This window comes from Silene latifolia, chromosome 1 (genome assembly GCF_048544455.1).
Source record: "Silene latifolia isolate original U9 population chromosome 1, ASM4854445v1, whole genome shotgun sequence".
NCBI lineage: Eukaryota > Viridiplantae > Streptophyta > Magnoliopsida > Caryophyllales > Caryophyllaceae > Silene > Silene latifolia.
In genome coordinates this window covers 197,160,497-197,178,751 of record NC_133526.1, presented here as the reverse complement: position 1 = coordinate 197,178,751, position 18,255 = coordinate 197,160,497, and the positions used below count along the sequence as shown (strand labels likewise).

Genomic DNA, 18,255 nt, shown 5'->3' with positions numbered 1-18,255 from the left:
TAAAAATTAAAGGGTCATAAGAAACCAAGTGAAAACATATGATATCAACAATTATAAAAGCTATATACAGAGTGCGAAATAACATAGTCAAAAACATTTGGCGAGACAATGGATACGATTGGATGCGCTCAAATAAAGATAAAAGAAAGTAACAAGGAGGATGATATATGAAACTAGATGATAATTATCAATTCAGCGATTTTAAGTTTTGAAAAATTAAGCAAAATCACGAATTTTAAGTCCAAAGAAACAAGGCTTTAGGGTCATCAAAATTGGGGACTCGGTTTTATATGAGCCCATTTTTTCTTCATTTCCTCGAAAAAAATGGAGGGGCAAGTTCCTACTAATGGTCCGGATCGCATTTTGACAACATCTAACGGTTCTAAATTTATGCATAAAAATAAAAGGAAAATGGAAATGAAAGGGATAATTATTATTAAAATAGATTGTGAGAGAAAATGGAGAGGATTCATTCCGATTTTATATGGAGTAATTTATCGATTACACCCACGCTTAATACACATTTTTACATTTACTCCCACGTCAATTTTTTTTTGAAAATTACACCCAAATTAATAGCTCCGTTTATAAATTGCACCCAATGCTATTTTCCGGTGAAATTTTTTATGAAATGACGAATTTGCCCCCGTGTGTATGACTCTTTGTATTCTAGAGACTCTTCGCTTACTTTCCCATTTACAACTCTTTCACCTAATTTCTCCCAAATACTTCCCCAAAATACTTATCCTATAAAAATTCCCTAAAATTTCCGTCATAATCCAAATTAAACCTTAAGTATTGAGAGATTGTTCATCCATCAATATCTATCAAGGGTAAGGAAGCAGGAAAGAATATGGGAAAAGGTTGATTGACATTCCACTCAATATGTGATTACAAATAATCATATACTCAATCATGGCTTAAGGACATCCTTTGATTATATGTAATCACATATGGGAAAAGATGGAATAGCTTGGTATTGCAAGGAACAATTCTTTTCCCATCACTTCCCAATCATGGCTTAAGGACATCCTAATTCTTGTGAGCAGTAAGTTAAGATGTGTTTTGCAAGTCGCTAAAGTTGATTTTCAACGAATAAGCAGATGAGGTTGTTGGGTCTTGGACAAACAAGTAATTGTCAAAAGTATCACTGATTTCCTGAAGTATACGGAAATTGCACCCAATGCCATAATATACAATGAATGATTCCATGCCTTTTCTAGCCTTGAGAGCAACGACTCTCTTACGACATCTTTATTATCCACATTCCAATTAAAAAACCGGTTATTGCAAGCCCTTTGTTATGAGATGATGAGGACACCAGATCTGGGACGAAGAGATGAAGGGGTTTGTTGGGGTCAAGGTGAGTGGGCATTCATACGGTGAGACTCTCACGGCAGTGAGGCAGGAGTGGTGGTAAGGCTGATTTGGGGGGAGGGACAGAGTTTGGGGATGAGAAGATGTAGAAGATGATGAGTTTGGGTGATAATAATAATAATAATAATAATAATAATAATAATAATAAGGGCAAAATCGTCCTAAAATAAATGTTTTAACCAAAAGATTTTCAAATTTGACGGAAATTAGGCCTGAATCCGACATTGGATGCAATTTGTAAACGGAGCAATTAATTTGGGTGTAATTTAATAAAAAAAATTGACGTGGGAGTAAATGTAAAAAAGTGGATTAAGCGTGGGTGTAATCGATAAATTACTCTTTTATATGGTATAAAAGCCGTAACCTTGAAATCTGCTGGCGTCATATATTTAGGATGATGATGATGAGAGTTGGAGCAATATTGTCAAGAAACCTACGGCGCCGACAAATAGGAGGTTTGTTCTACTGCACTTGTTCCTTTGATGCTACCAATTCAATTTCAAATTCAAACCCCTCTAATTTTATTTCTCAGGTTTGTTCATATCTCTCTCTACCTTTTCTATTTATTTTTAAGTACCCACTCCCTTCCGTCCGTCCCAATCATTTGTTTAATTTTAATTAGTAATTTAAATAAAGTCGACAAGTGAGTGACTGTAGTAATATCATAGGTGCATAGAGTGTCGGAACCAGAATTTACGATTAGTAGTTAGCATGCGTGCATATGATTTGTTACTCACCAAAATTACTTTATGGATATATGTATGTACTCCCTCCATCCCGGTCAATTGTTGTTCTTTGAATTTGGAACAAATACCAAGGAAAGAGGAAATGAGCCAGTTAGTAAGTGACGAGTGGAACAAATTGAGTGAGAATGATCAAATTGTTCATCAAGTTCATTCTTAAAATAGAGAGGACAACAATTGACCGAAACACCCTAAAATAGAAAAGAACAACAAATGACCGGGACCAGGGTTACCTAATTCGCTCACCTAGGATGCGAATTGCGAATTCTTTTTTTCAGACCAGCTGTTTTCCCGTCTAAAATAAGACCCACAAAATGTTGCCATTTTTTAAGAGAATGTCACTATTTAATCCCAAAATGTTATCACTAAAGTCGTCACTTTTTACCCTGAAAATGATTGTAAAAAATAATGGCAACATGTTATCAGAAAACAACATTTTATTATAAAATGACAATATGTTGCTCGTCTTATTTCAAACGAGAAACAGCCGTCTGAAACAAGACGCTCTGTTTGTTTATACATGTGTTTTCATTTTCAAAATGCAGGTTGAACAACCGACCTTTGTCAAACATCCTCTTGACACGCTAGACCAGCTACCGTCTTCGGACAACGAATCTCTTTCTTCGGACGAGGAATCTTCATCTTCGGACGAGGAATTTTCGGCTTCAGACGAGGAATCTTCGTCTTCAGATGGGGAATCTTCATATTCGTATGGGAAAAAATATTCTCGATTTCATGTAAAATGGTCTTTAGAAGAAATTTTGAAACGGCCATTGACGGATGTAGACCATTATAAAGGCCTAGTTGCTCCGTTAGCTCAAGTATTTTCGGTCTCACTCCATACGGACTCTGATGATGATAAACCATGTGACATTTATGGTACGATTTGTACAACAAATGCTCAAGGTCTTACTTTAAATAATCTCTATAAGCGACCACACGCCAATTCCGAGGTCATTCCCAATGGAGGTATTTTATCTCTAAAGGGGGGACTCAATAACTTTCTTACATATAGTCCGACCACAAACACCACCATTGATTTGGATCTCAACGTTAAGTCTCGTAACACCGTGCTGGTCATTAAAGAGAAACGTAATTTGCATTCCTTTAATCAAGACGACTTTGAAGATTCTTCAAACAAGCTCATTAAAGATATAGTTCACGGTGAGGGTTGTTTTGCTGTCATATACTATGCGAAATTCTTGTATGCAGTTCGTGCTGTTGTAAGGGTTGCAATATTTAGTAAACGGGATCCAAGTAGCGCTGTTGCTGATGTCTATGGAAACATTGCGTTGGGATATGGCAATGCTAGGAAATATTGCAACAATGATGACGAAGTGAGGCATATGAAGTGTACGCTTTTCAGCAAAACGTTTGATCACCCTAAACGGGTTAGGGTTGGGGAGACTATGAAGCTATCTAATTATGTGGTGGCAATGCCCGCATATTCCTCCCTTGTCATCGATGCTGATATCTCTGATTCCCATGGCCGATTAGCCGCTGGCTCTTTAGAAATCCCATTTGATGGCCCACACCAAAAAGTAATTGACGGTGAATTTGGTACTATCGCAGTGACAGTCCTGTTCAGTACTCCTCGTCGTTCAGAATATATTGCAGAAGTTGGTGAATTTGCTGAACAGGCAGAAGATCCTCATCTTGAAATTGATGATCGAAAAAAGAACCTGGTAAATTTAATGAGTTTCATATATTATACTCCGTATATACATTTTGGCTCCGTTTGGTAAGAAACTTCAGGTAGCTTATTTGACCAAAGTAGCTTATTTGACTAAAATTCCAGCTATCTAAACTTTTTTGCAAGTGTTTGGTAAGTAGCTTATTTGAGCAAATAAGGTACCTGAAAAAATAAGGTAACTGAAATGAGATATTTTTCATCTTTTATCCCTTTAATTTATAATATTAAATAATTATTATATACTTTTACGTCATTTTACCAAAATCAGCTACCTTTTCAACTAGTTTGTCAAACCCATTTTTATATAATCAGTTACCTTATCAGCTTCTAATTTTCAGCTACCTTATGAATTACCTTTTCAGGTTTCAGTTAACTTTTCAGGTTTCAGCTACCTTTTCAGTTAGCTTTAACAAACAAACATAGCCTTTGTTTCTCCATAATTTGTCATGTTCAATTTTGCATAGCTTGTCTTCGTCAAGACGGAGCTATGTCTCACAGCAACTTGAACTTAAAATGTTAAATTTAATGAGTTTCATGTATTATCTCTGTTTTGTCCAGGAAGTTGTGGACGATGAGCGATTTGACGGAGCTGTATTGACGGAGTTGTTATCTGTATATGTTGGTGGGACTAATCATGAGGTTCCGGCCGTCTGTGGGAGTATAAGAATTTTCGATAGTTTTCATCCTGATTGGACTATATTTGAACGGCGCCTTGATAATCCAGTGTATTTCTCAGTGGATAAGGGTTTTATTCCAATAGAAAAGCATAGTGTGATTGATACTGATTATTATTGTTCTATAAAGTTCTGTTTCGCAGACCCATTGAATGGCAAGGAATTGTGCATCAGTGACGGTACAATCTGTTTCGAGTACGTGTTACTCATGCATAATCCCCCTTGTGTTCCATTGGATAAAAGACTCTGCTCATATATTCAGGGAGCACATGGTTATGCTCTGTTGCATTACATTATCTTCGAGAGTGCATGCCAAGCGAAAGTGGAAATCACATTATTCTCGAACCAGCAGAACCATTTGTTATCATCTCTTCCTGTTAGATTGTGTGGATTTGTTGTTGCTAGTTACAATAATCACACCTACACCACGGCGTATGAGAAGAAATATTGCAGAAGTCGGCTTTTTTATAAGCCACAGCCGGAGTTTGTAGAAGTAGACAGTGATATGATTGTTCCATTGTCCAAGTCAGTGATCGCAGTTCCGGAAGGCGTAGGTCTTGTTGTTGAGGTAAACATGGAAGTGTTGTCCCCTGGAAACAAAAAAGACATTGTGTTTGGAAAGAAAGTGTTCAACGTCAATATGTCCAGACCGATGCATGAGGAAATACTCGGAAATTGTTATGGCGTTCAAATTTCGACCAAGTTTACTTGTGCATAAGGTTTATGCGGGAGTATTATCTTTCTTTAAGTAGGTCTTAAACGGATATATCTGTTTTAAGAATAAACGGATCAAAGAATAACCCACTTGCATAGATTTGACAAACCTTTTGCTAATCTGTTTCTTCTTATATGTGATACTTGAACCATTTCAGATAGAAATTGGTTTTAGTTGATAATATTGGCAGCAATGTTGTCTTGTGGTTTCTGTGTTGTTGCAGTTCTTGGGTTGATTTAATTTGTTGTTGGACGGGAAGGAAATTTTGGGAGCGTATCCAGGGTCGTGTCCGAGGTATAATTTGTTGTTGGACGGGAAGGAAATTTTGGCAACGGGTGGAGGATTAGTAATAAGGGAGGAAAAGTAGAAAAAAAATACTCCCTCCATCCCGGTCATTTGTTTACCTTTGGTTGTCATCTGTGGGTGTTAGAACACCTTCCCTTTGTTTTCTATGCAACACGTACGTCTCGATAGAAAAAGAAATGACAAAATTACAGGCTTTCGAAGAACGACTGTAGCTAACACTAATGACGACCAAGGTTTAAACATCTGTACGCGTTCAATTCCTAAGATGGCTATAGTCTAAAACACAAATTCTCATTAAAGACGTTAAAAAGCAACACACATCCTCTCCATTTCTTCTTCTCTCCATTTCCTTCCATTTCCTTTTTAACGGTCCGGATCATATTTTAGAACGATCTAATGGTGCAAGTAATTGATGAGATAAATGAGGAATAATAATATAATATATGGATGTGAGAGGAAATGGACAAGAAATGGAGAGGAGGAAATGGAGAGGATCCTTGCTCGTTAAAAAGCTACACCATTCGTAACAATCAGTTTTTCACCATAGCTTAAAATAAATATCCCTTAAAAAGAATTAAAAACATAAAACAAATAAACTAAATAAAGAGAGTATTAAAAATCCTATGTAGATACTTTAGTAAGCACCAATTCCATGAGCACCCTCAACATAAAATGTCAAATTTTTTCCCTAACAATAATTTCAGCTAAGTAGTCTTTTTCTTAATTATAAGACCAGTGAAACTTAAAACAAATTTGGTTCAAACTAGCTCGACCGTCTCTCCGATTTGCTATAGCTCGACACTGCTCCGGCAAAGACGCCAAATTCTGCTTAATGTTGGAAATATTCGACGAGCACTCAACTTCAAAATCTTCTACTTGATGCAACCAACATGGCTGACGATTTTGCTCACCACCAATCTTGTCTTGGGATTTCTTGACCAAGTTTTCACACAAGTACTGCAGAGACCAAACCGAAATAAGTTGAAATTAGTGAAGTTAAACTGGCGCGAACTCAGTAATTTGGACCAAACACGGTCTTATTATATCGGACCAACAAGATTCAACTTATTATTTTTCTCTAATTAGCCATAAGAAAATACCTTAGCAAGATTATAGTCTCTGTAATTAACAGTCAAGGTGATCGGACGAATGATCCAGAGCACGGCATCCACGTGTTGCATGTCGTCATGTCTAAAGCTGAGGGTTAAGTTGACATTGTGCATCGGAGAAGCTTGAACTGATGTTAGTTCCTCGGGTTTAAATGTTTCCTTACAAAACCAAATGAAACATAGACGTTAGAACTCAAAAACGGTGTATAAATGCACAAGAAATGAACGACCTAGTAAGTAGAGAACGGCAAAATCTTACCATTGGCAAAGAAAATCGTAGTGAAAGATTGGTTCGACTTGCCATTATGAGTTCGAGAAATGCCCTCAATTTAATGAACCACGAAATGTCATAAGCGTCATAGAAAGAAATACTACAGCTGCTCTCCTCTAGAACAGCTGCTGACCTGAAGAAAAGCTGCTCGGGAACTGTATTCCCGTCATAACGGAACACCCTCAATTTTGGACAATTAACATACAGATTCGTCACACCATCACTCGAAAAATCAAGCAATGTTAAATTAGGATCATTACTTACAAACTTCAACTTCCTCAGAATATTACTAGCAGCTTTCAACGTATCAGTATCACGTATATCGAAGACTTCTATTTCTTCAATAAGTGGAAATGTAGCCGTAAGATCTTTAAAAAGATTGGGGTGGTTAACAGTGCAACGCACCAAAGTGAAGTCTCTAATGCCAGCACACGCATCAGGGAGGATACCACATTCAGAATCAGCAATACATTTGAAGCATTCAAGATTTGTGCCGACAATGTCAACATAATCGATGAAGCCATCCTCAAGTTCGATGAGAGTTTTCTTGAGCTTAGGAAACTTTGAGAGTTCTAAGGTCTCTAACATCATACTGCAGCAATCAAAGGCTAGTATTTCAACCCCCTGACAACACCTAGCCAGGCTCTCCATCACATTTTCACCTATGTAAACATTTGACAAGCACAACCATTGTAGAGACGAAAACGAGACTTCGCCAGCAAATGTCTCATGGCCCAGCATACACCCTTGAAGATAAACAGAACGCAAGCTTTTTGAAGCCAACAATGAAACCGGGAACTCATATAACGCATTTCCAACTGCACCAAGCATTGCCGACCAATTACCAACAATTTCTACAAAGATACACAAGTCTTCCACATTCATTTTTTTAATGAACTCGAGCCATTTATCAACACGGGAGTAGTACTCCTCGTCATCAAGCACCATGGTCAATGATAATTTTCGAATAGGTGAATCAAATTGGGTAAGTCTATTCAAGTTGTAATCCATATGATCAAAGAACATATCCCTTATTTCATCGAAAGGCGGTTCACAGCCTATATTACTTGAAACACGTAATGCAAATAAGTTATGATCAAAATGAAGGATGGGGTATAAGCTGCAAAACCTATTCTAGGTCTTGGATAAGACGGACGCTCGAGCAGAATCTTCTAATGGAAGACGAGATAGTATGTCAAGGATGAGAGGCTCGGGCAATTGTGAAATACGATCCAAGGTCTCAATTCTTGAATTCTTTTTACTTTCACAAGATGTCATCCTCTCCATTTTCACAAGAAGTGTACACTTTACTGCAAAAGAGGAAACAACACTAACTACCAGAAATGCAGGGCAATATGATGACGGAATTAGAAAAAAAAAAGTAAAGAACTTTGTAAATGGACTTAAATTTACAAAATTCAGGCCAACGCCTAAAGGCATCCATAATAGATAAACCTCTAAAGAGGTTTGTCATATGACACATCACCAAATTAACAAACCTCTCCAATAACAAACTCATACATAACAATAGACAAGCATTTTCAAGGTTCATGTTATAGACCCACTTCAAATTATCCATTTTTTTCTCTAATATGTTTGGGTACATTTTAGGGACCACCACTTGCCATGTCATCCCACAAACCTGTATACAAATATGTAACCATTCTCATCTATGAAACCCAACCCTCATTCCCAACAAAATCATTCTCATCTATGAACCCCAACCCTCATTCCCAACAATAGAGAGGTTTGTCAACAAACCTATAAAAAGTACACAAACCTTTGTTGACAAACCTCTATTGTGTATGCCCTAATAGCGAATGAAATTCCTGCAACACTCGTATTAGTCTCTGAAAAGAGCATACTGGTGTGATTTTTTCGGATTAATATATCAAACTTTATTAAAGCGGGATGGTTGAAATGGAAGAGTGCTTCAGGGTTTCTATGCGATAAAGATATGCCCCAAAGATTAAAGGGAAAATTTTATCGCACGGCAATTAGGCTCGCCCTGCTACTTTACGACTCCGAGTGTTGGGCGTGAAACATTGTCACATTCAAAAGATGAGTGTGGCGGAGATGCGCATGTTGAGGTGGATGTGCGGACATACAAGGAAAGATCGGTTAAGGAATGAGGTGATTAGGGAAAAGGTTAAAGTGGCGCCAATAGAGGACAAGATGATGGAAAACCGACTAAGATGGTTTGGCCATGTGAGAAGGAGACCTATGGACGCACTTTTGATTAGGAGGTGGAGACTTGGAGAACAGAAAAGGTCCTTAGAGGCAGAGGAAGACCGAGACAGACATGGTTGAGAGTGATAGAGCATGATATGAGAGTTCTGGGGCTTGAGGAGAGTATGGTCACGGAGAGGGCACAATGGAGGGAAATGATACATGTGGATTTTTAGTATTTGATGTTTTTTTGACAGATTTAGTGCTTTTATTTATTTATTTAATTTAAAGAAATTAATTTATTTATTTTTCTCCCCTTTATTACACACTTTTTCAACAACCACTTTCTTATAGATTTTACCTGGTTCATTCCGGATCCTTAACTCTATTTCGGTTTTTAAAAATCGTTTTAATCTTTTCTCTCGATTTAAATTTTAAGTTTTTATAAAAGAAAGACGGAATTCGATTTTAAAACCCCTAAGTTCACCTTGACTTTCCATTACATTTCCGTTCTCCCTTTTGTTTTTTATCTTCCCTTTTTTATTCGCATTTTGAGGCGTGCGTGCACCCATGGACGGTTCGAAAGGATGATTCATGTCAGCCGACCCCAAATCATTTTGGGATTAAGGCTCTGATGTTGTTGTAATATATCAAACTTTAGGACTTAAAGCGTAATCATGTGTAACATTTAGTTCAACTTCGGATTCATCAATATAGTACTCGTAACTTATGAAGCTTATGTCACCTAGTTTAGTCGGTAAAGTCATTAACGCATGGTATGACGTATGCATGACAAAGGGATTAAAGCCATTAGCATAAAAAATGTCAACCTAGCATTGCCAATTTACAGTACATTAGTGTAAAACGGCCTTATAAATGAGCGCAACTTCACAATTGTCCTATTTCATGTTAAAACCGTCGTCTTACATAAGATTAACTATTTTAGTCCGGTTTATTTCCTATAAATTATGGAAGACTATAAGTATCGATCCAACAAACAAAAACAGCACCTCAAACGAAAGAATCCACAATTCAATTTGTATGATTTCAACTGATTGATTGAATTAATATTGTAGGAAAGATTGAATTTCGCTGTATTTTTCTTAATTCTTCGTTAATTAAATATTTAATAAATCATTACTTACACAAGAATAATACCGTAACAAAAAATTGACATAAAATAATCTAGAATAGTAAGAGAGAAGAGACAGTAGACAAACCTGAAAGTTGATTTTTTTTGTCTAAATCAAGTATTACACCGTCGACAATAATGAGTAATCCCGTCACGAATCAAATTATAGGTCGCATTTTAGGGATTGAATTAGAGTAGCAAAGTATATATGAGAAATGGGGGAAACAAAAAATTAACCGTCGGTTCAGAGTAAACACGATCACGATGTGCATATCCAACAAAGTACGTCTAACAAACATTAGCGTCGGGTTATTATTGTTTGTAGGTATCGGGTTATTTTAAGTCCGGTCATTTACGGACTTGTAATTATCCCCTACTATCAAGAGAATAAAAATTTTCTTAGTTTTCTCTCCAAAAAGCATCTAGCTAAATAAGGTAATAAATAAAATTTTCTTTCATTACATTATTATCTTTTCAATGAATATATTCTTATAAATAAACTCTTATTTTTTAAATAAATTCATAATTATGATTTTTCATTAAAATAAAATAAAATTGATATTAAAATATAAAGTATAAGTTGCTAAATTTTTCAGTAATGTAATAATTATTATTGTAGAGAATAACTTGACACATTCTTACTATTTAGCTTCGTGACAAAAAACATTCACTAAATAAATTCACAACTTTAAATAATTTTTTTTATTAGTTTTCCATTTCAAGTTTTTGTTTCATATCAAAATACAATGGAGTAAACTGATAAATATTAATGAGGTGCAAAGTCACAAAAATATAAATCCTCCTATATACTATAAGAGAATACAACTTCTCTAAAGTTTTCTCTCCAAAGTGCTCAAACTTATATATGGAAATAAATTCGATTTTCATTTATTAAGCTAATTTTCCATTTAAAATAATCTATACATAACAACTGTATTCCTATTATTAATTTCGTGACGAAAAAAGAATTTTTTTAAAATAATTTGATGTAGTTAAAATATTTTCATAAAAAAACACAATTCATGGAATTATTCAATTCTTTTGATTATTTTAATATTAGTTATTTTTTATAAAAATTCATGAGATATAAATCTAAAATCTATAACTAATGCACTAAAAATTAAAAGGCCTATATTTACCGCGCATTTATGCGGGATCTCCACTAATTTTGTTTGTTTTATTAATTTTGTTTGTTTTATAAGTCCTTAATATCACCTGTGTCCATTTTCAAACATAGGCTCGGATACATATAAGTCCTTAATTACCTCATAAAGAATACATATAAGCCCAGATTCTTATACATTGGTTGTACAATGCTTATGGTACAACCGGATGTATAATCCTATTTGTGGTGTTCATGGACAATACAACATGTTGTATATGTTGTACGGCGTAGAATCTGAGCTTTGTAATCAGTGACAGAGCCAGAATTTGAACTTAGGGGGGCGAAAAATTTTAGGGGGGGCGAACAACTAATTTCATAAGGCACCCTCGAGAAAATTTCGAAAAATTTAACTAAAAACTTCAAAATTTTCATCCGCCGGGGGGTCGACCGCCTTTGCTAGCCCCCCCCTAACTCCACCACTGTTTGTAATAAAGTATCCGAACTTTATGTTAAAGAATTCTATTTGTGATCATCAAATTACTCAATTATTAATTTTAGTTCTTATAATCAAATAATGATTCTTATTCACTGATACCTTTAATCATTTATTATGTATATCAAAATAGATGGCAAGGGAGGCAATTGAAGGAGGGTGGCGGTTGACGGTCAGCAAGGGAGGCGAGGGTAAGGGGTGGTGGTCGGTAGCAAGCACAGGCGGTGGTAGGGGTGGTGCTAGAATTCAAAAGGGTGATTTGAATAAGATTGAAATTTGGGAGTTGAAATGGAGGGGTAAATTGGTCAATTATGTCCATAAAAGAGAAATTTGTCCATGAAAGTGCATAACCCAAAAATTTCAACGTATAATCCCCCATATACTAAAAGAATAAGAGTTTTCCAAAATTTTCCCGCCTAAATGAATTTGGCTATAATTGGGCTTTTATTATATCATATCTGTAATTGAGTTTTTATTATATACTATCTGCTATTGGGCTTTCATCTGGATTATACCGAACTTTTGCTTTTTCATCAATTAATACAAAATAATAATATTAATAAATTTACAATTAAATTTCAAATTGAGTTAAATATTAATTTTATTATTATTTTCTTTAATGTTTCTATCTAAAATACCGCACATTCGCGCGGGATCTATACTAGTGTTAAATGAACCAAAATAACATGAATACAAGCCACTTACAAAATGTATTCACTGATTTGACACAAATTAATTACTCCATAGTTATACTCCCTCCTCTCAATCATTTGTTTACCTTTGATTAAAATATTTGTTATAGTAATAAAATATAAAAGGTAAATAAATAATTAGGAATTTGAGACAGAAGGAAGATTCGATATTCTATAGATAGTAAGCATTAATCCATGATTAAAATATTTGTTATAGTAATAAAATATAAAAGGTAAATAAATAATTAAGAATTTGAGACAGAAGGAAGATTCGATATTCTATAGATAGTAAGCATTAATCCATACTTAATAGACCTGACTTACATATGCATCAGCTGTTTAGAGCAAGGTAACATCATCAACTGTTTAGAAACCACATTTACTCCGTTTCCAATCAATTGAAACACCAATGAAACTTGAAACGAACTTTTTCTGCGATGAGGTTTCGACATTGCTCAGGAAAAGCGGCTAAATTCTTCTTTGTAATTGAAACCCCCAACGGACACTCGACATGGAAATCTTCTAATTGATGCATCCAACAGGGATTAGTTTGTTGCTCATCAGAACTGTTCTCTCGTTTCTTAAGCAAATTTTCACACAAGTACTGTAAACACAAAAGCAAATGAGAAAGACTTTATTCACTTGGACTAAAAATCGCTTGAATTATTAATCGAGTTCATTGAAACTAGATAATTTGTTTTAACGAAGTAAAAAAAAAAAAAAAAAACCTGAAGAAAATTTACTTCGACCGAATTGTTGAAGCTGGTTTAGACTCACTGTCTTATCCTAAGACTGTGTATCCACAGACTCAAAATGAGTCTTATCTAAAGACTCAACTCAGACTCTTCTATTTTTTCCACTTTATCCCTCAGACCATCAAAAATCTCAACAACAATAAATAGGACCCGCTTTTACCCACACAAAATACTACGGAGTATTTACAAGTCTTAAGCACCGTCTGGGAAATCAAAGACCTATCTTTAGATTTTGCTACAGCAACCCCCCACTTTATTCCTACTTTTTGGTTGAGAATGGGATTTTACTATTGCTCATACCAAACTTGGTACCGCGATAAACACAGCCTAAACTCCGTATATATAAGCAAAACAAGCCCTAAAGTTGAATAAAGAATCGGCGTAAAACATACATGATACATGTACCAAGGTATAAAACTATAAACAAACCCTGGTTTAGGTTTGTAGCTAAGTAGCAGTAGGGGAGCCAGGGGATCGAAATGAAACTTTTGAGAATTTTAGTTAAAAACTCCATGAGTTTTGAGTCTACCTCCTCGTATTACTCATTCTCCCCTCCTGAAATTTTTTCATCCCTAACAACTAATCCCGACTAGGTCACTATGTGATAGATGACTATCGGAAGTTAATCATAAATTTTAATGTGTAAATACGAACATTGCCTCAAGAGGATCAAAGCAAATACCTTAACGACATGATACGTTTCACAATTGACAGTCAAGGTGGTTGGACGAATGATCCAGAGCAGGCCATCCATAAGAGCAGCTATATCTTGCATGTTGTCGCCGTCCAGAACGAGAGTTAAGTGAATATTGTATCGCGGGGAAACTTCAATCGCTTCTACTTGCTCAGGTTCAAATGTTGCCTAGCAAAACCAAACGAACTCCATTATTTATTTGTGAAAACAAGAAAATGAAAAGGCCTAGATAAAAGCGGGTAGCCGGGTACTCACCATTGGCAATGTAAAGCTCAGTTCAACATTGGTCGCATTTCCCATTACGAGTATAAGGAATGCTCTCAACTTAACTAACCACAATGTGTCACAAGCCTCGTACATAAAAATACTACAGCTGCTCTCCTCTAGATTAGCCATTGAACTACAGAAAACACGATCAGGAATTGCAGTGCCCCAATACCTGAATTCCCTCAGTTTCGGACAATCAACATATAATTCTGACAGATCATTAGCAAAACAATGAAGCAACGTCAAACTGGGACAGTCAATATGTACCTCCTTCATACAAACTGGGGAATAACAATGAAACGTTAACTTCCTCAGACGATTATTAGCTGCTTTTAATGTATCTGTATCACGCAGATAAAATTCTCCTTCTTCAAGAAGTGGAAATATAGCGGTAAGGTCTTTAAACAGGCCAGGCTGGATAGTGGTACCCCACGCTAAGCTCAGCTCTCTAATTCCAGCACAAGCAACCGGGCTCACAAGAACTTTAGTTCCAGTAGCATAACATTTGAAGCATTCAAGGTTAGTGTCTGCAATGTCAACATAATCGAGCTTCCCAGCCGGAAGTTTGATGACAACATTTTTGAGCTTAGGAAACTTCGAGAGAATAAGAAATTTAATCTCAACATAGCAGATATCAAGGATTAGAGTTTCAATTCCCTGACAACACCTTATCAGGTTCTCTAACACATCTTCGTCCATAGAAACACGTGACACGTACAACCACTGCAGAGAGAAAAATTTGTTGATAGGGTTACCGACAAATGTCTTACAACTCAACTTGCACCCTCGAATATAAGCTGAACGCAAACCTTTTGAAGCCAATACTGAGAGTGGAAACTCATATACTACAGATGACCTACAGATGCCAACTTTCCACATGAAGTCCTCCGTTTGCACAGTAATACACAAGTGTTTAACATTAATTTGTCTCACCAACTCCAGCCATTTATCGACACGAGAGAATTGCATGGAATCACCAATGACCACAGTCAATGCTAATTTTCGAATAGGTGAATCTAGTTGCATGGCACGAGACAATTGATAATCCACATGATCCATAAACATATCCCTTATTTGATTAATATCAGGCCCTCCACCACCTTCTTTAGCAGAAACCAGGGATTGCAATGCGAATAAGTTATGATCCAAATAAAAAATGGGGTATAAGCTGCAAAAGCTTTTCCAGGTCTTTGATAAGATGGATGTTCGAGCAGAATCTTCTACCGGAAGCCGAGATAATATGTTAACGATCATTGCCTCCGGTAATTGGGAAAACCGATCCAAATTGTCAATCGTTTTACTGTCAGGAGACGCCATCCTCTCTAGCTTGATCCAAAGTGGCCACAGGAAAAAGAATGTCAATAAACAAAACCTATGCAAAATCTTATTTTAACATCTCAAAACAGAAAAAATCAAACAGCCAGAATTTTGGGGTTACGCTGACAAGTTAGCTGGCCCAAAATTAAGGCAAAACCTTTGCCAGTTGCGACAAAGACGAAACAAGTCTTTGCCAGTTTTCAGCGAAATGATATCAGTCCATCGTAAATTGTAAGAACAAGTAAGCGTCAAAACATATTCGAAGATTAACTTCAGGAGTAATAAGAAAGTGTTTGTAAATACTCCATAGTTTTTAAGTACAGTAGAGTTTCTTATCCTCCACTCATGTCCAACTTCTGATCGCCTACATATAATCTTATATTGTTATCGAGCACATGTAACCTAGTTTAGTCAATAAAGTCATTAAGGTGCGGTATTCATGAATCATGACATGGGATTGAAACCATTAACATACAATTTGTCATCTTAGCTCCCTCGCCACCAAAAAATAGATACGAGTACTTGTTTAGAAAGACGGAGTGAATTTACTTGGCAAAACCTTAGATGAGATCATCTCAACATTAGTCAAATTCATGCTAAAACCCGGTTTCACACAAGACTAAGGCCATGCTCTTTCAAACTGAAATGAACATTAGCTGAATTACTATAAAGCTTAAGTTCACATTGAGTTGGGTTGAACATAAATTTAATTAAAGTAGCTGAACTACAATTAAGTCCAAAAGAATAGGGTCTAACGGTTTTAGTCCCGTTCTATTCCGAACCTATCATGGGAGAGGTTTCCTAGACCATTGGCATAATTAATACTCTACTCTATAAGCCTTACTTAAGACGAACTAAGTTAAAACCTCTCACAATCTCTCTTTCATTTTAACATTACCTAAAACGGGTGAGAGTACGTCTTACCTTAAGACCGTCTTAAACAAGAGTTTGAGTAATTAATAATTGGGTTTCAACTTTCAACTCAATTTTCCACCCAACAAACAAAAACAACCCATGAACTCAAAACAATCAAAATTGCAGAACCTCAAAATCTCAGAGCACATAGATCATATAAAAGACAACAACTTTAATTTCTAGGTTGATGAATTTGTACATTTTGGTAAATTGGGTTATCTTTGGTTTGCATAATTTCAACTAATTTTGATGAAAAGATTGAATTTTGCAGCATTAATTTGATTCTTCAGTAGTTACTGATCAAGTTAAACATGATTTAAGCAGAAATTATAACAAAAAATGAAGATTAATTAGAGAGATCAGATAGAAGAAGGAACAAACCTGAAAGTTGAAAATGTTGCTCAATCGGAGGAGGGAGGAGGTGTTAGGTGAATTTTTATTTTTACAGTTGGGTGAATTTTATTTGGGATTTTTTCACTTGTACACTTTTGGAGTTGTACAAATGTACACTTGTTACTTGTACCCTTCAACGGTTTGTGGTCCGGAACTTGACTCAAAAGTTCACAATAGTCAAAGTTTATTCCGTTAGAAGACATTGACTTATCATCATTCTCAATTACGAATTCTAAGAAACATTTGAAATATTTTTTTTCTAATCGAAGAACTCGTAAAGAACTAAAGACGTACAACTCGGAATTTGAGTTACACTTGGATCCTGCGTTCGAGTGTCGGTTTTGCAAGGTCTAGAGTCTAGACTCACTAAGACATGACAAATAGGTCGATCTGGTCGGGTCCTAGTCAGGTCAATTAGGATTCGGGTAGTTCAGGTTTGCAAAAATTTGGGCCAAGTTGAGTCGGTTTATTCGAGTTTGGGTCATTTTCGGGTTGGTTGTTTTCAAGTTATTTGGGGATAGCAATCAGTCTCTGATAATAAACATTCGGGAGTTGAATAAATTTGGGTTTCGGGGCATATTCGGATCCTTAGTTCGAGTTCAAGTAGATTTATTTGGTCGGGTTAGTTTTGTCTGGTCTACATTCCCATCTTAAATCATTTAAGAGATCAATTAAAAGGATTTTGGTCATTACATATTTTAAACATTCATTTTATTATGCGACTTAACATATTCTTTACGTTTAAGTAAATTACGCCTCAGAAACAGTGAAATCATTTTACGATAATCTAAAAGTTCTCTGATAAAAAATATTTATCATCAATCTATTATTACAATTGTCAATTTAAATTATACTCCCTCCTAGTCTAATTGTTGATTCCTTTCTTTTGGGCATCAAAATTAAGGAAATGAATTTGGAGCACACAAAACACCCTACCCCACATGAAATTGAATTTAGACCACACAAAACATACCAGAAAAGGAAAGGGGAACCAACACTCGACTAACATCGAAAAGGAAAGAGGAATCAACAATCAGACTAGGAGGGAGTAATATTTTCATGGGATATTCTACAGTGTACCCCTAAGTTTTTCGGTTTTCTATGTTGTACCCCTCCTTTTTTTAATTCTACATTGTACCCCTAAACTTCTTACTTATTTCTCCATCATAATCTCGTTTTTTTTTTTGGAAAGAAAGAACATAGATAAATAAATAAAAAAGAGTTAGGTTACATCAAGGGGGCGGGTCGGGGGAGAGAGGCGCGCAGGCCAAAACAAAGTCTGTAGTACAAAGATCAACAACAAAAGGAGGGGCAAATGCCCACTCAAAACAACCTAGTGCGGGGCTACCATCATGGACGGAGTAATGAGCAAGAGCATCCGCCACACGGTTGGCCGTTCTCTTCTCAAACACCAGCTTCAAATGGGGAGAGTCCT

At 35.9% G+C, this 18,255-nt stretch overlaps 3 protein-coding genes across 4 annotated transcripts; 1 reads left to right on the top strand and 2 right to left on the bottom strand.

The window, feature by feature from the left end:
• Window positions 1-1,684: 1,684 nt before the first annotated feature.
• On the top strand, window positions 1,685-5,380 carry LOC141616555 (uncharacterized). The gene is made up of 3 exons (XM_074433863.1): window positions 1,685-1,909; window positions 2,666-3,805; window positions 4,372-5,380. The coding sequence occupies exons 1-3, from the start codon at window positions 1,772-1,774 to the stop codon at window positions 5,203-5,205; spliced, it is 2,112 nt and encodes a 703-aa protein (XP_074289964.1). The 5' UTR covers window positions 1,685-1,771; the 3' UTR covers window positions 5,206-5,380.
• A 671-nt stretch (window positions 5,381-6,051) lies between these two features.
• LOC141616539 (uncharacterized) lies at window positions 6,052-12,823 on the bottom strand. Its single transcript, XM_074433862.1, has 4 exons — window positions 12,804-12,823; window positions 6,877-8,198; window positions 6,609-6,776; window positions 6,052-6,465 (listed from the first exon to the last, which is right to left on the bottom strand). Exons 2-4 carry the CDS (start codon window positions 7,912-7,914, stop codon window positions 6,229-6,231), a joined length of 1,443 nt encoding a protein of 480 aa, XP_074289963.1. The 5' UTR covers window positions 7,915-8,198; window positions 12,804-12,823; the 3' UTR covers window positions 6,052-6,228.
• On the bottom strand, window positions 12,450-16,934 carry LOC141616513 (uncharacterized). 2 transcript variants are annotated; one of them, XM_074433861.1, is made up of 4 exons: window positions 16,809-16,934; window positions 14,184-15,521; window positions 13,917-14,096; window positions 12,450-13,083 (listed from the first exon to the last, which is right to left on the bottom strand). In XM_074433861.1, exons 2-4 carry the CDS (start codon window positions 15,510-15,512, stop codon window positions 12,874-12,876), a joined length of 1,719 nt encoding a protein of 572 aa, XP_074289962.1. In that variant the 5' UTR covers window positions 15,513-15,521; window positions 16,809-16,934; the 3' UTR covers window positions 12,450-12,873. The 2 variants fall into 2 exon arrangements, with proteins under 2 accessions (XP_074289962.1, XP_074289961.1); XM_074433860.1 differs by having other exon boundaries at window positions 14,184-15,517.
• Window positions 16,935-18,255: the final 1,321 nt, after the last annotated feature.

Coding starts and splice junctions, on each gene's coding strand:
- LOC141616555 (XM_074433863.1), top strand. CDS start 1,772: ATGATGATGATGAGAGTTGGAGCAATATTGTCAAGAAACCTACGGCGC. Junction 1,910..2,665: donor CCTCTAATTTTATTTCTCAG/GTTTGTTCATAT, acceptor TTCAAAATGCAG/GTTGAACAACCGACCTTTGT. Junction 3,806..4,371: donor ATGATCGAAAAAAGAACCTG/GTAAATTTAATG, acceptor TGTTTTGTCCAG/GAAGTTGTGGACGATGAGCG.
- LOC141616539 (XM_074433862.1), bottom strand. CDS start 7,914: ATGTTCTTTGATCATATGGATTACAACTTGAATAGACTTACCCAATTT. Junction 6,777..6,876: donor TACGATTTTCTTTGCCAATG/GTAAGATTTTGC, acceptor TGGTTTTGTAAG/GAAACATTTAAACCCGAGGA. Junction 6,466..6,608: donor GAGACTATAATCTTGCTAAG/GTATTTTCTTAT, acceptor TGGTCTCTGCAG/TACTTGTGTGAAAACTTGGT.
- LOC141616513 (XM_074433861.1), bottom strand. CDS start 15,512: ATGGCGTCTCCTGACAGTAAAACGATTGACAATTTGGATCGGTTTTCC. Junction 14,097..14,183: donor TGAGCTTTACATTGCCAATG/GTGAGTACCCGG, acceptor TGGTTTTGCTAG/GCAACATTTGAACCTGAGCA. Junction 13,084..13,916: donor AAACGTATCATGTCGTTAAG/GTATTTGCTTTG, acceptor TTGTGTTTACAG/TACTTGTGTGAAAATTTGCT.